We start from the raw sequence: 15,721 nt of genomic DNA, 5'->3' as shown, positions 1-15,721 counted from the left end.
TTCTTAAACCCCAACTTTGCAAACCCAGAGAATGTGCCAAGTTCTCTCAAATATATGATTCCTATTGTATAGGTTTCCTTTTGACATAAAGATATGTAACACTTGAAAATATCTTTTTTCCCTGTAAGAGGATAAAATGAATGTTTGCCAAATGGACAGCTTATATAAATGACTTATCATTTTATTTTTTAATAGAAATCTGTCAGCTATGTGCAGCTGGGTGTTTAATTCATAGTGAATAATTTATGCGAGAAATTTCTCTTTTATGTATTCATAAACTGGAGTTAAGCCTGAAATTAAGATTATGTTAAAAAAAGAATTTGACAGATGCTTTTGCTCGTGATCATATTAATAGGCAGTTGTCCTTCCTCTAACTAGTGTGAGTTTCCTGGCTTTGTCGTCATGTTCCCATTTAAACCTCTGGGGGTTTTGAGGGCTTGTCATGGAAAAAGATGATTGCTGTGGGATGGAGCTTATTTGGGTGAAGCCGACGGGGAGCCAGGAAAGACAGGAAGTGAGCTGGTTTGAGAGTGCTGGAGTTCATGTGGTAAATGACATTCTTTGCTACCCTGTCACGGGCTGGAGCAGACAGATACTCCTCCTTTCTTATCTGGGAGGCCCTGTGCATGTCCTGCATCCCCAGAGGGGCTGTGGGCTGTAGCAGATGGGCTTGAAGCAGCCTAAAACCACTGTTAGATAAGGTTCAAAGTTCAAAGCTAAGGTTTTTATGACTGTTAATCCTAGGCTGGACAGAAATTTCTTCTATCTGAAATATTTCCTCCCCTTCTGTACTAGAATAGAAACCTGAAATTTCTTATGAGGACATTAACCATTATTGTTTAGTACCTGAATTAATTTAAGATTTGCTTGTGAATTTGTGTATAGTATATGGGCAAATAACATTACTCTATATTAATTTTTATTGTGTAAAATTAATAATAAATGGGCAAAATTTTAACCAAAATAATAAAATTTATTTATATTGAACTTCTGTTCTGTAGCATCTTTAATGAAATCAGCACAATACTGTACAGCCTTTGATTTTGATGCAAAGGTCTTTTTTTGTTGCAAAACATCTGAGTGGTATTTTTGGCCAGTTCTACAGTAAATGCCCTGCAGAAAACAAGAGATAATTTAACTAAGCCTGGGTCACTCTGAATTCCATAACCTATGGACAGTACTGCAGTGGAACAGCAAAGGTATGATTGTCCAAGAAGGAATAAATGTAAAAAATGAACCATCAGTGAATGCCAAGGCTTCTCTAACTTTGTCCTGTCAGCTCTTGCAATGACTTTGCCAGTTTTCTGCACTGCTGAGACAAGAAAGAATATTTTATCTATAGAGGAGGCAAAAAAAGGACATGGCTGATTCTGAGGGCAGGAGGGTTTATGGCTGCCTTCAAAGGGATGTTTCCTGCTGACCCTTCCCTTCATACACACACTGCACTTTTCATGGCTCTTGGGGCAGAGCTGGCCCTTCTAAAGGTGACAGCAGGAGAAGCAGGGCTGTGAAGGAGGACAGTTTGCCATCTTCAGGGAAGCATCAGCATAACACTGACAGCAGGCACTGAGGATAAGTGCTGGGAATGAGGGATTTGTTTCTCCAGCCTTCAGGGTGGTGGCTTCTTGTCAAACCAGTTTACCTGGGAGCAAAGTGTGGAAATACCAGTCCTTGCAGGAGGAGAGTGGGAAGGGTGCATTTCTTGTCTGCCTGGAATGGCTGCTGTCCATGCAGGTGAGGACAGGCTCCTGCTTCCTTGGGAGCTTGTGGAACATCCTTTGAGGATCCTTCACAGAAGTCTGTTGGGGAAGCTCCAATGCCTCATCCCCAGCAGTTAGGCAACTGATAGCTATAATGTCTGGAAAACTGGCGCAGAGCTTGCCGAGGCATCATTTGTCAAGTAGGTGGAAATAGGTTTAAAAGGCAGGGATCAAGGCTGGAAGCTGTTTGCTTTAAGGAAGTAGAGATTCATGGATTGCTTTCATTGGACTCTGGTTTGAAGGCATTTTAAAAATGTTGTAGGTGTAACTTAGTTTGCTAATTATTCATAGATTTTAATTTCTAGGTAATAAAAATCTCTGTAAGAACTGTGTGATGGCAGGTGATGTATTAGTGAAGTTGGCCAGTTTAATTTAAAAATCTTTTAAGTCATCTTAGTTTCAAAGAGTTTGGGTCTCTACTTCATAGTATGAAGATGTATGAATGTGAATTCATGTAAAACAGAGAATTCTTTTACAGTGGCAAAAAGTGAAAGCATTAAAGCTTCAATCCTCAGTTTATGCCTGAAGGAGAAACCTCGGTGACGTTGTGAATTATTTTCTCTGTATGCATGTTGTATATTCGAGTATAAACTGCTGAGCTCATCTGTGTTTGTAGCTGCTTGTGAAGTGTATTTTCTTCATGTTTTCAGGATTTGGAAGAACAGATGGTGAAAGCTCTTCTAAATAACTGAGTCCCAACCAGGGCTCTCTACATGCATAAATCCTGAATGCTAAAACCACAAAGAATGCAGGAACTTCAGACACTGTTTCATGCTAACAACCTCTTCTCTAGCCTTGCACTGTCGTGTCCTGAAGTTATACGTTTTTGTGTGGAAGTTTGAGAAAAAATCCCCATCAACTGAGGCTGTTCTGAGCACGAGGCCAAATCATACAGAAGGCATGTGCTGGAGCAGCCAAGGGAAAATAAGCTGCAACATAGTGGGCTTTCACACAAATTGTGGCTCTACTGAGAGTTCATGCAGACTGTTCCACACTACCTTGGCTGGGAGGCTGAACAAAAGATGAGGTCATCGTTCCTCAGGCTTAGCCTGGTCCACCCCAGGTAGTCTTGAAAAAAGAAAAAGGAAATAAAAAAACTCAAACCAAATGCAGGAGCAATGGCCTGAAGGGGGTCGGTCCTGTTTCTGTTGCTAATTTATTCCTTACACAGAAGCTGAGTTCACCCTGTGATAAAATCAGTTTCATTCCTGGAATAGGGAGCTTATTGTGCCAATCAAAATAAGGTATGTTTTATGCTGTATTTTTGTCTTGGAGGCTCTGCTGGGAGCACTGTGTGTTTTGGCACTTCTATGGGCTAATTTCAGTGTGTCTTTAGGGCTGTAATAGGTTTCAGTGTGAGTATTCATCACTTGCAAAATTTTATTATTACACACTAAGTGTGTCATTACTTGTTCATTGAGGGTATTGCATGAGCAGAAAGGAATATTAGGAATTACTTTTATAGTTGCATGTACAGAAGGTGGAGATTTCTGTAAAATAGCCATAAGAGTTCTGTTCCTTGTGAAGTTCAGTTGGAATACCTGCCTTTGGTTACAAACATGTGCCAATAGTGCTCCTCAGCTGTATGTGGGGTTTTTTAGGTGAAAGTTAATTTTTTGCAACTGTGGTTTAGTTATCCTCCCAGAGCACCTGAATGACACTAAGAATTGGGGGATCTGCATCCATGTACCTTTTTACTGAAATTCTCTTCTAATGCTTGTAAATCTCAGTTCAGGGATAGACCATTGCAGTTTTCCTGTGAACTAAGTAAGTGTGAAACCCTGCCAGATGATGGCATAGAGGGGAGCTCATGCAGAGGGGGAGGATGCTTGTTCTGAGCCAAACATAGGGAGTTTGAGGGCTCCTAACAGATCTCTGTTACTGGTGTTTAGACCTTCCAATATCGGGGGCTCGGTGGCTGTAGACAGATTCTTGCTGTAAACAAAACAGTTAAGAAATAGGACAGTGTTTTCTTTTTTTTTTTTTTTTTTTTTTGCATGGGCCTGATGGTTCATTCAGCAGAAACTGGAGTACTTGTCTCAAGTGTCCACTTCACATTAGCTTTCATCAGAAAAGGTGCTCCAGTCACTTCTCTAATCAGCAGTGGCAGCAGTACTCTCTGAGTACCAGCAGGAAAACGTGCCTGGACCACGAAAGAGCAAGAGAGCAGCACCACATTCCCTGCTCTGCCAGCTGGAAATGTCTGCTCGGTTTGCTGCAGTCAAACGTGAGCTCTCCCGTGGGTGAGGGAGTTGTCCCTCCTGGAGCTGCCCAGGCTGTGGGAATTTGTGTAAGGGGTGAAGGAGAGGGTTTGGATTTAGGCTGTGTTGGTGCTCTGTGCCAGCCCCTCCCGAGCGCTGCATCTGTGTGCCCAGGCTTGGGAAGGCCCATCCCCACTGTGAGATAAAACCATGCAGACAGAGTGCTCTTAGGATGTTTCTGCCTGGCACTGGAAGTCTCCTATCAGCCTCACTGAGAATGGTTCTGCAGCTTTTCTTAAGGGTTTTTCCTCCTCTTGGTTCCTGTGATTAAAAATGCACGAGCTCTTGCTCTTAACATCTGCAGTGATAGAGAAGTGCCTAAAGGATGTTGCAACGTGCTTGAGCCTCTGATTTTGAGCATGATCACCACTGAGGGTAGAAGTTATATAGTTCATGCAATCCTGTGTCATATTAGTTTCTTTTTGAAGAACTATTTAAAATTGTGCTGGGTGTGGATATCACGCAAAGGGAGAATAGGACTTCATAATTTTGCTAGCTCAAGGGATGGGGCAAGTAAAGTTTTCATCTTAAAGATAAACCAGAGAAGGTGTAAGAGACAACTGGGTAAAGAAAATGAATAGCTGATGAAGGAGGGAGAGATGAAATAAGAGGACTGAAGAACTTGCATCTTCAGTCACTCTTCCACCCTTCTGCAAATACAAGGCTTGTGCTGTTTTTATTGCTTTCCAACAGTGCTGTTAGAGGATTAGCCTTTCAGCTTTGGTCCTTTTTTCTAATTTTCTTTAAATGTGGTCAGTCTTCAGCTGGTGGCTGTTCCTGCCTTTAAGTCTGTGGAACACCTAAGGTTTGTAATATAGTAGTGTCAGGGCTATCTATGGCTCAGTAAAGTTTTTAGGAGTGTTCTTTGAGATAATCCTTAGTTTCTCGCACTGCTTGATTTGGGTTTTGGCCTGAAGTTGCTATGAATATCTTTCTGATATTTTTCAATTTGAATCTCCTTGGCACTGATTCTTTCCACCCTTGCTCCCCCTTTCCTTCCTTCATCATTCATTTATTCGTGTCATTTTCTCTTTTATATTTTCATTTCCAGTCAGGCATACACTCTAAAGTTACTTTACCTCTGGAATAAGAAATCTTATTATGCTTATGGGATATTATCTTATTTCAATTCACTTATATATAACTTGTCCTAGACTTGCATGATATCTAATATCATGGCATAAGATTATTTCTTTCAGTGTTCATCTTGTCGGGTGCAAGGCTCCATCTAGTCTCATGTCCTTATTCAATAAAGTACCCATACTTTTTTAATGTCCATCTGCTTTTGCTGTAACACAGCAGAAGCAGACAGCTTTGTGGTAAATAATGATGTAGAACAGTGGCTGGAAAACGCTCCTGGATATTCTCTACCGCTTCCTGCACCAGAATTTCAAGCTCTGCTGGGTCCTCAGAAGGATGATGTTAATTTGATGTGCTCAGATTTGGGAGCCTCTGAGGCCTGAAACAATATTTATTCTTCCATACCTCAGATATGATTTTTCTGTAGGGTAATAATGTTGACCAGTAACACTGAATTAGCTGGGGAAAATGTACCTTCTAGTCTGACACTGGTGGGCAAAAAAAAAGAGGTTTATTTGTAGAGCAGAATCATTCCTGTTGCAGGTCATGCAGCAGAGCTTGTGCTGCCCTCTCTGCCTCCCCTGGTGTGTGGAGAGAAGCCTGCCCAGAGCCAGGTGGGCTGGTGTGGGAGGAAGCCAGTGTGCTTGTTCAGAGTGGGAAAGCTGGAAGGTTTGGAATTGCAGTTTCCTAACTGGAGACACAAAGCCTGTGGGTTTTTTCTGTGGAATTCCATGGAAGTATGAGATGGTCTTGGCTGATGGCTTTTCTAGCACTGCTGGGCCCATGCAGAGCCAAAGGTGGAGATGGACACCTGACACAGCTTGGGGTAACTACAGGAAAGTCCCTTTTTCACAGAGGGAAGACAAACCTGGGCCATAGACTGGCACCATGGGACTGATTGACATTGTTTTGGTTTTTAAGAATTAGTCTGCATTTTTAAAGATGTGCCAGGATGTTCAGTAGGCAGATATAAGACTGGAAGTGTGACTTGCACCAGGCTGTTGAAGGGGATACTCACCTGCCTGATGCCCATCACTGCACTAGGCTGTCTTACTCTTTTTATCACTTGAAGGCATGAATAAAGAGAGAAATAATTACTCTAATGGCAAAGTTTTCTTCTGTGCTGTTCAGAAACTTGCACTCTACAATGTGATCATAATGTAAAAAATGTATAGGTTACCAAGAGCAAAAACCCCAAAACACCAATAAACCAGTATTCAAGGAAACCTGTTTTGTCTAACTCTCCTGAACAGTAATATCTACCACAGTAATATCTATCTAAACTAATTACTAAGCCCAAGGAAGGATATACTTTCATGGTCTGAAAACTGATAGGTTATTGGACCAAGACTGTGGGATAAATTAATATTTGCTTAGAAAATTTGGGTCAACCGGAGAATTTAAGTTCTGAAATGCAGTTTCTGAAATAAAATTTTGACGAGTCGTTTACAGTTCACTAAGCAGGACTCATGTCTGCTGGGATTATATTGCCAGAGATGAACTTCCTTGTATTAAGTTATTTAAAATGCTCAGATCTGGTTTGCTTTAAGATGTCAATAAAGGCTATTTTCCACTTTGCTAGAAGGAAGTAGGGGAAAAATCATTTTGTCTTTAGAAGTATAGAATCACAAAAAAATATACTGAATTGGAATTAGTATTTTCCAATCTCTGCAGTGGCTTCCAGGATGTTGTCTTAGTTCTCTGAAGTTTATAGTTAATATTTGTATCCTAGGAATTCTCAATCTCCGTGAAAACAAAGAATTTCTAAAGCACATGTGTAATGCTCACATGCTTCTAAAGATCTGAATATCGCTGCATTTATGTTGTACCCAAATGTACACAGCACTCCGGGTGTTACAGGGCTCACATTTCTTGATGGCTGATAGCAAAATACAGAGGAAGAAAGGAAAGAAAGCTCAGCAAGGCACTTGAATAAGTTGCTAGGTGAAAAAAGGTGTGAACTGCTCTCATGGCTTCAAGGCAATTAATTTCCTGGCTGAAGTTATACACAGGGTTCATCAGTTTGGAGATAGCCTTTACGTTGTTACTATTGAAAAGTTTAAACTTTTAACACAGCAACATAAGTGTACACTTCCAACGGCCCCTGTTTTCAGTGAGGTTACCAAATATTGCACTTCTCTGTGAAAGTTATCATAGTAATCTGATATTTTCAGTAGAGTGTCTTTTTGGACTGGCTCTGCTGTGTAGCCAGGATTTTGTCCACTGCTTTCAAACTTAGCAAAATGCTCTTCATCGTTCTGTATAAAATGCTAGTTATTACTTTTGAAACCTGAAATGTTTAGCAGTATTCCAGATTTCCACCTTGCCTCACATTTTGGCCTTCATTCTGAATATGTAGTCACTACATTTTTGACAATATGTATTACATTTAATTTTCCAAGCAGTGTTTTATTAGATTAAGTCAGGTAGAAGGAATAGCTTCAGATTTATAATGAGTGACTTGCACATTCAGTCAAACACTGTGTGATATTGAGTAGTTTAAATCTCCAGTGTATAAACTGTAAATTACATTAAAGACCTCTCTTAACATTCTTTACTCTGTTTAAACAGTCATGCAGAATTATTGTCAGTAATTTTTTATTGAATACAAATATATAATTTATTCTAATGTTGTAACTCTCTTGAGCTGTGTCTTATGAAAAGAGTATCTTAAAATAGGGAAATGGTGAGTGTAATGGACAACTGAGATTCTTATTGCCATTTAGCAGAAGCTTCAGGTTTGCTTGCAGCTCATATTGCTAATTTTCCTAAAAGCCAATGATACTTTTGTTGCTGAGCATGATCCCAGATGATAAATACCCTTCCTGCTGGGACCACTGATTCAGCCTCTTTGGTAGTCTTAGCACAAAAATCTGACCTGTGTGATGTGAAGTATGACTTGTCTGTCATAAGGGATGACTTTCTCCACCAAGTAAAGTAGCCCTCTAAGGCATGAGGGTAGAACAGTGTGAAAAGTATTTGTTGCAGACTTTTTTTATAAACAGAGAATTTCAGACCCCAGAGCTCTCCATTTATCATTGTACAAATGTGAGAAACCTGGACATAGGCACAATAAATCAATCAATCACTAAGCCCCTGCACAGTATGCTGCAGGATGCATTTCAGAGTAAAATCTAAGAGCAAAACTATTGAAGAGCTTGTCATTTCCAGTTCATGTCACAGATGTGAAAAACAGCTTTGCATCTTTGTTATGCTACAGCACTTTATGGATTTCCAGTGTAATCCAAGGACTGGAATCCATGCTTCCCAAGAAATTTAGTAAGCCTTTGAAACCAGAAACTGGCTGCTGAACTCAGGGAGGTGTTAGCACCTACCCCAAGAGCTTCTTGCTGGGTTGCCACATTTTCACCTCACTCCAGTGTCTGCAGGCTTCTCCTTCCTCTGTTCTCTGCTGTCTCCCAGTACTTGGTCACAAAACCTTCCCTCCGTACCCATTCTCCATCCCTTCTTGCAATCTGCTGCACGTCTTTTCCCAGCCCATGCAGCTAAACAAAGCAAACCATGGAGTTAAATTCAATAGTTCTAAGAACTTGTGACGCCTGAATATTATTTGTTTTAAACCACATGGGGATTAAGGCCCTTTGAAGATCCTTGATTAGAGTTTAGGAAAAAATGAAATGCCAGTTTAAGGTTCTGATTTTTTGTAACAGTACATGCAACTCTATTTGTCTTCCAATTTGTGCTTAAAATAGTTCTTCTAGAGTCACATATAGCCAAAAATTAATTACACTGGAAAAGAGTGACTAAAACTTGATTATATTTGTATTTTAAGTTTCATTTGTGGTGAAATTAGGACCTATTCATCTTTAGGACTATTAATAGAGACAGCTTGATTTTTATTCTTCTAGATAACAGATTTCTTCTTGCCCTTTATCTTTCTATACTAAGGATGATCTTCCTTAGAAACTCCTGATGTTTTGACTTTCTTAGTAGGAACATCATCATGCATAGTTAGTTGAAACTTCTGCTGTGAGGAAAGGCACATGCTCTACAACAGAAAACTGGTCTGTCCTTGGTTTTGCGCTGCTTAGCTCTGCTGTGTGCCAAAACTATCTGTACTAATGCTTCATAGTATTTGACAGCCAGCTGTATGTATGGCTGAGCAGCTGGTTATCCATTTACTGTCTATGCAGAACAATGAACACTTTGATACCTCTCTCTTGGTGTGTGGCTTTCTGCCCCCACCTTCATATCTAACCTCCACAGTCCTCATTTCTAGTATGAAATGAGTGTCCAGCTTAAGTAGACAGACAGACAAATTTATCCTTGGAGCAGGCAGTCTGAAGATATAATTGTTTTACAGAAATATTTGATTAGAAACAACCCTTCTTAAACAGTAAAAAAAGAGAAATATTTCAGTTCTTAAATCAAAGTATATGTTTAGAATGATCTTTCAAAACAAGAAAAGCTTTTTTCCTATTTAAGCTTTGCATGTTGCCAAGCTGTAAGGACAAATGCCTTTTGGAGTAACTACTGGTTTTAAACAGTGGTTGTGCCCATTCAGTGCTGCCACGAGGAGTGTTTGTTGCTGATTTCATACACCTTGATGTCTCCTACTATCAGTGTTCAGTTTGTGGCAGCCTAGTGAAACCCTCTGTGGACCAGGCTATAAGGTGAATTAGAAAGCAAGTATTTGGCTGGATGTCAGGACAAGTCTATACTGTGGGCATGAGGCTGAGGTCTATCAAGACTGATATGCTGCAAAGCATGTTTTTAGCATTTTTAGATCACACTCTGCTTGGACGAGCAATCTTCTGCTTCTTTCCTATAAATGTAATAGCTACTGAGTAGTTATGTGTGGATCATGTCAGGACTAGCTGTAGAAAAGAGCTGTCATCATGTGAGCATGAATGTTAGGAAGTGATTTCTCTCCATTTTAACTTAGTGAAGACTCTCAGCAATATTCAAAGGTCTGTGTACATGTGAGTGGCACAGTACAGCCAGGTGCTGAGACAAAACATTACTGTAATGGATTTACAGTGGGCTGGTACTGCCCTAGGCCTTTATCCTAAAAACTGCTACAGTCATAAAACCTGTATATGGTTGTACATATATGGGTATGATGGCAAATTCCTTTCCTGGAAGAAGCAGGCATTTAGTTGCTGAAATCTAAATTTTCTTTGATTTTTGTGCTTAGTACATTTTTTTTGACCTCTTGTTTACATAACAGCATCTTTTGTTTCCTTGTTTTCATCTCCTTTCTTGTGATTAACATTGCACTGCTCATGCCAATGAATTCTTCTGGGGTTGACCTGCAGTGTGTTGAAGCTGGAGTTTGTATCCTCCTAATCCTAGGTCTCCTTCCTGAATATCTTCCTTGCCTGTAGCCTGGGTGGAGGCTGTGCTGTCCTGTGCTGGCACTGCTATGTGAGCAGACGATTCATAGTTTTCGGTCAATTCATCATTATTGATGATATAAACTGAGTCGCCGTCCTTCAGTTGGTCCTGTATTCAAACAAAGAAAAAGATCTGTGGAAGAGAGCGTCTTGAGGGAGATTTTTGTTAAAGCTTAAATGAACAAGAACCCCGATGCAATTTCATTTTCATTTTGTTTTGTTACTTGCTTATTTTCTCAGGTGTTCATTTACCATGTTGTTGATTAAAGCCAATAGTTGCTTACCATGTTTTGCTCTCAAGCGGTGTTGAGAAACAATCTACCCTTCAGATGTTTTAGATAATTTCAGTGCTTAAATATTGCTGTTGGGTAGCCAATAATTTCAGCATCTGGATGAATTATTTAGAATATATCACTCGCATTTGAAGCTCATAGTATTTAGTGGCCATCCATGAAAATGTACCTTGTTGTCTTCTTCACAGCTGAAGAAATTGTATAATTCTTAAGCTTAAAAGTGAAGTATTTTAATAAAGAGACTGTACTGAAATTTTCAATCTGAAGTGGCAGGTTTTGACTAACACCTTGAAGGCAATGAACCAAGCTGGGTACTTACCCCATATGCCCTGGGGCTGGTCAGAAGCCTGGCAACGGGGTCGCACCATTCAGGCAACGTTGATGTGAGAGGTGGCCCAGTGTGGGTCAGGAGAGGCTTTAGATATCTGTCAGGTTTGTTAAAGGATATTTGCAATAGACATACTGCTGGCAACATGCTGCTCTATTACACTAAGAAATTTAATTTTAAAGCACAAGAAAATAATCTTACTAAATAGAAATGTATAAAATACTATATCCCTGCCCACCTCCCCCATTACTGCATATATTCACCTGTCATCAGTTTTGTTGAACGTTTTTCAGTAACAGGGAAAAAACAACCTGAAAACTCCCCCAAAACCCAAACCATTTGATGCTGGAAACCTGTCTTCAAAGGGTATGAGAATGGCTGAAGGGAATGTCTTGGCATACATAATGCAACAGGAGCTGAAACACAGGAAGTGTATACTAGATTGTCTCCTGATCAAATTGCATAAGAAATCACACTTGGAGCAAGACCCAGAAGAGTAAACAGGATAATTTAAGATGCCATTCTATCAGCTAATTTATATAAGAACAGTAGCAAATGTTTTCTTAAACACATTTCTTTAGCCTTTTGTAAAATCAATATATTTCTTCAACATACAGCATATTTCATCAAATATTAAATTCCTTTATCACTGGGAGTGTAAGCAAGTTGTTCTCTGTAATACTTTATCTTCAACATTCAATGCATTTCTTTTCCACTTCATACATCAACTCTTCTCTACATAAAATTATGCAAGTTAGGAACAGGCTTTATGCTATTGTCTCATACCTGCCTTTCCAATCTTTTTATCCAGAAGTGCTTTATTGAGATAAAAGAAAGACCTGCTCATCTTGAGCAATTACATCATCTGCGTGTCTGTCAATAGCAGCTCTCCCGTGAGTCCTTCAAGTTGCCTTATCTTCTCTGCCACTTTTACTCACAAAGTAATTTTCAGTGTTCTTTGGGAAGCAGATCTGTCAGCTATTTTTGCTGCTAGGGAAAATTTACTTTATTGATTTGTCGTTCCACTGTCTCTCCCCTGCTCCTTCTCTTGCTTTCTTGATTGTGCCATCTTCCCCAGTCTTTCTCCCTGCCTCCTTAAACAGGAAAGGAACAAATGTGACAGTGATTCAGGTTCTGCAGCAATATTGTAGAAATACTGAGGAAGGAACACTGAGCCTTGGGCCTACCCACGCCAGTGCCTCCTTTTCTTTCATTGTTGACTGTTTATGGTCTCACTGCTTTACACAAAACACGAATTCTTTATCCTGAAGAGATGTAAAATATGCTTCTGATCCCAGTTAAAAATTGAAAGGCTAAATAATTTGCTGTTTCCTATATGCTACAGACATGGAAATTGTTCTATAGTGGTGTTTTTATGTGCATATTTTATATTTATTTTTAAAAGTTAAGCTGCTTTCTATTTATTTTTAAAAGTTAAGTCAGAAGATTGGGTGATTTTTTTCACCCAAAGTTTGTGTGAAAAATTAATTGAGTCTACTTCAGAAAAGATGGGGAGATCATAACATAAATTCTCATCAGAACCATGATCAAGGTGAGGATCTCATGAGATCTAATTGTGTAGGGAAATTTTAGATTTGTCTCACTTCTTTTAGGGTAAAAGCAAGTCAAACAATCTTTTCTGATCCATTCCAAATTTTATCTGAAACCTCCAAACTGCCAGGCTGTTAAGAGCTATTATTAAAAAGCAAAGTATGAAAGCCATTAATTAGAGTTGCTCTGTTTTCAGCACTTCAGAAAAACCTAATTAAAAGGCCAAAAATGGAAATACAAAGCTCATTCTAAGTTTTTAATCTTTGGAAATATTTGCTTTGTTATTACAAACAACTTGAATTGTTTGAACTGAGTTGTCAGACTGAGCGTAAAAAGTACAGGCTTGTAAGGGAAGTTGCAGTTGATTATGCTGAGTTCTGTCTGCTCTGTTCTTTCATTCTTTCCAGAATAAGCAATTGAAGATGAGTATCACTCTACCTTTCTTAATGCACTGACGTCTGAGTTAGGCCTTACTTGTAAGCAGCCTTATAATTTCCTAATGAGCATTTATCTCACTCTGTAAGAGTTGTGTTTTTGCCCATGCTAGCACAGAGCCTTGACCACACCAAGTAGGAGGGGTTGTGTGCTAAGCAGACAATCTACCCAGCCACCACAGGAATCTTCAGCCCCTTGAGCCACTGCTACTTTTAGCATAAACTTTTGTCTGGTGTGTTTAACTGGCTGGCATTTATGTATGTGGATATTCTGAAGTTGAGTGATTACTCCAGTTTGCAACAGGTTCTCTAAATCCCCTTCACTTTGCATTTGCTCTGACACATTGATTGTGTGCTGTCCGTGCTTCTGCTCTGAAGCCTCTTGAGATGCAGCTTAAAGTGAATGCAATTTTCTTGTGCTTGTTGTGTTGATTCTGTAATAAATTATTTATCTTTGTTCCTTATTTAACTAGTTATTATTCAGCCCACTCAAAGAACTTAAATTGCACTGGCCTATTTTTCATTGTTTTAATAACCTATGCCATAAATGTTTCCTCTTTATAGTTGACACAGTTGCTTTATAGTATTACAGACATAATCACATCGTTTAGGGCAGCATAAAAGAGGAAGAAAAATCCGTGTGCAGTGCTGGCATTTCAAAAGCATATCAGATGTGGGTCCTACAGCATTTTAAGGCTGGCAAGAAGCCTTATCACACTCCAGCTGCTCTGGTTGCATCTCCAGGGAGATGTAATTTAAATAGTGTAATAGAAAAAGGTAGATGTTGCACTAAGGCTGCTTTAAAAATTTGGAAAAACGAAGTGCAAACCTCTTGGCATAACTGGGAAATTACAGTCAGACCAAATTGGTGCCTGCCCTGTTCAGGGATGGGGAGAAGACAGCAGGGCAGAGCTGCTTTGCCCTCCAGCCCGCCCTGGGCACACAGCCCCCCTGTGTGGCTGTGCCACACAGCTGCCTGTCTTACAGAATGTTGTTAATATTGGAAAGGTGGCGACTTCTGAGTTGTGAAACTGGATTAAGGATGCCAGTATAGGCACGTGCAGAGGATTTTAATCCATATGTAATGCAGGAATGTTACCATACCCTGCTTTTATAATGAAATACCCATTTTCTCATTGATCTCCCGGCTTCTGCTCTCAGTTCACATACCCAGAAATGTTTACCCTGGTTTGCCTCATTGCTGTTTGAAACTACCCAGGCAGTTTCAGTCTAGCCAGGCACAGTTCTTCTCCCTTTCTGTCTCACTGACACCAGGCTCAATATTGAAATCTGTTTCCTCGGTCCTGGTTCAGTTTCTGTCTATTCTGAGTTTAACTGATCTGATGTCCTCTTTGCTCTAAGTGAAATGTATTTAAAAATAATCTCATGAACATTTATCAGGAATCAAACATGGAACTGTGATGAACTGACTTTTTTTTTTAAACATTGTCTGAAACAAATATCTATTATTGAAATCTTCCTCCTGTGTAGCTCCTGCTTCACAAAGATACATCCTCCTTTTCAGAGGATGTTTTCTTATATCAGACTGCTATAAGTGCACAATTGTCGCACATGTTGTTTGATATTCTGATGCTAGGTGCTATATTTCTGCTGCAGGCATGAATCTCTAGAAGTTAATGTCACCACCCCCCAAATTAATCCTTTGTGCAATGTTTTTTAAGATTTCTTGAGCTTTGCAGATTTTTTGGTGTCCTTTTTGTGAATATTTTGGAGTCTCAATTTGTAGATTACTTACGAGTTTTTAATATTAGTTTTTGTTGTGTTTAGGAAGAAATGTATTTAAGAAAGGTATGAAAGTAAAGATGTAATTTCTAGTTTTTCGATCCGTTTTTCGTAATAACGAGACCTCACATTTTGCTCTTTGTTAGAGTTCAGTTTGTGTGTGGTTTTTATTTTTTAAAGGATGATTTGGTATAAATTACGTCTTAGTCTAAAGGGCAAACATTTCCATTTTGATAGTGTTTGACTGGGAGCAGGCAAACCATGAAACTTTTCCCTGGCTGAGCTGTGCACGTGGCTGACTCCTGCTCCCAGCTGACCGAGATTGTTGGGGTGCTGTAGAGCACAGCTGGTGTGCATGACTGAGCTGGGAGGGCACGGAGACATCCCAGCTCTGCAGTGCATGCACAGCAGATTAAAACGCCCCAGAGGAGGAGAGGGGTTTTGGAGGGGGCTCTCCTCCTGGCTCTTGCACGAGAGGATGCTCTACATGCTCTTGTGTACCATGGAATTTGTAGAGGATGGAGAGTTATCACTGTAGACTGGTTGACAAATTGAATAATAGTTCTGTTAGATGTAATTGGTAGAATAACAGATGTGTGTTTGGAAAACCCATGAGATCTATGGTGATTTAACATGTAAAGATAAGTTAATCTGCACTGTGGAAAAAGCTGAGGAGGAATCACCAAATCCAGCATAAATTATATCTTAATTTTAACTTATAGCTGTTACTAGTGAATTCTGTTTTAGTTCTTTGTGACTTTTTAAAATCTTTTCAATGAGTGCTTTAAAAAAATTAAGTCTGCTACTGTTGTAACTTAAAAACAAAACAATTGAGGATAAAAGAAATAATACTGTAGCTCTGCAAAGTCAAATAATCAGATCTCTTTTATTTAAAGATTCGTTCTTTCTGTCAT

The 15,721-nt window shown here is 39.5% G+C and overlaps 1 protein-coding gene across 4 annotated transcripts in view; it reads right to left on the bottom strand.

Annotated features, from left to right (window-relative positions):
- Positions 1-7,098: 7,098 nt before the first annotated feature.
- Positions 7,099-15,721, bottom strand: part of SLC9A9 (solute carrier family 9 member A9) — a 178,908-nt gene continuing 170,285 nt past the window's right edge. For 2 of the 4 annotated variants that reach the window (XM_039722236.1, XM_039722232.1), the window contains 2 exons: positions 11,071-11,176; positions 7,099-10,567 (listed from right to left, as the gene is read on the bottom strand). In XM_039722236.1, the coding sequence (XP_039578170.1) occupies positions 10,346-10,567; positions 11,071-11,176 (328 nt within the window). In that variant the 3' untranslated portion in view covers positions 7,099-10,345. Of the gene's footprint in view, positions 10,568-11,070; positions 11,177-11,197; positions 12,174-15,721 lie in introns of those variants that run through there. The other 2 variants (XM_039722233.1, XM_039722234.1) reach the window with 2 other exon arrangements.

Source organism: Passer montanus, unplaced genomic scaffold, assembly GCF_014805655.1.
Source record: "Passer montanus isolate IOZ18808 unplaced genomic scaffold, ASM1480565v1 scaffold48, whole genome shotgun sequence".
Classification (NCBI taxonomy): Eukaryota; Metazoa; Chordata; class Aves; order Passeriformes; family Passeridae; genus Passer; species Passer montanus.
Note: the sequence above shows the minus strand (reverse complement) of the source record. Positions and strands in the feature narration are given on the sequence as shown.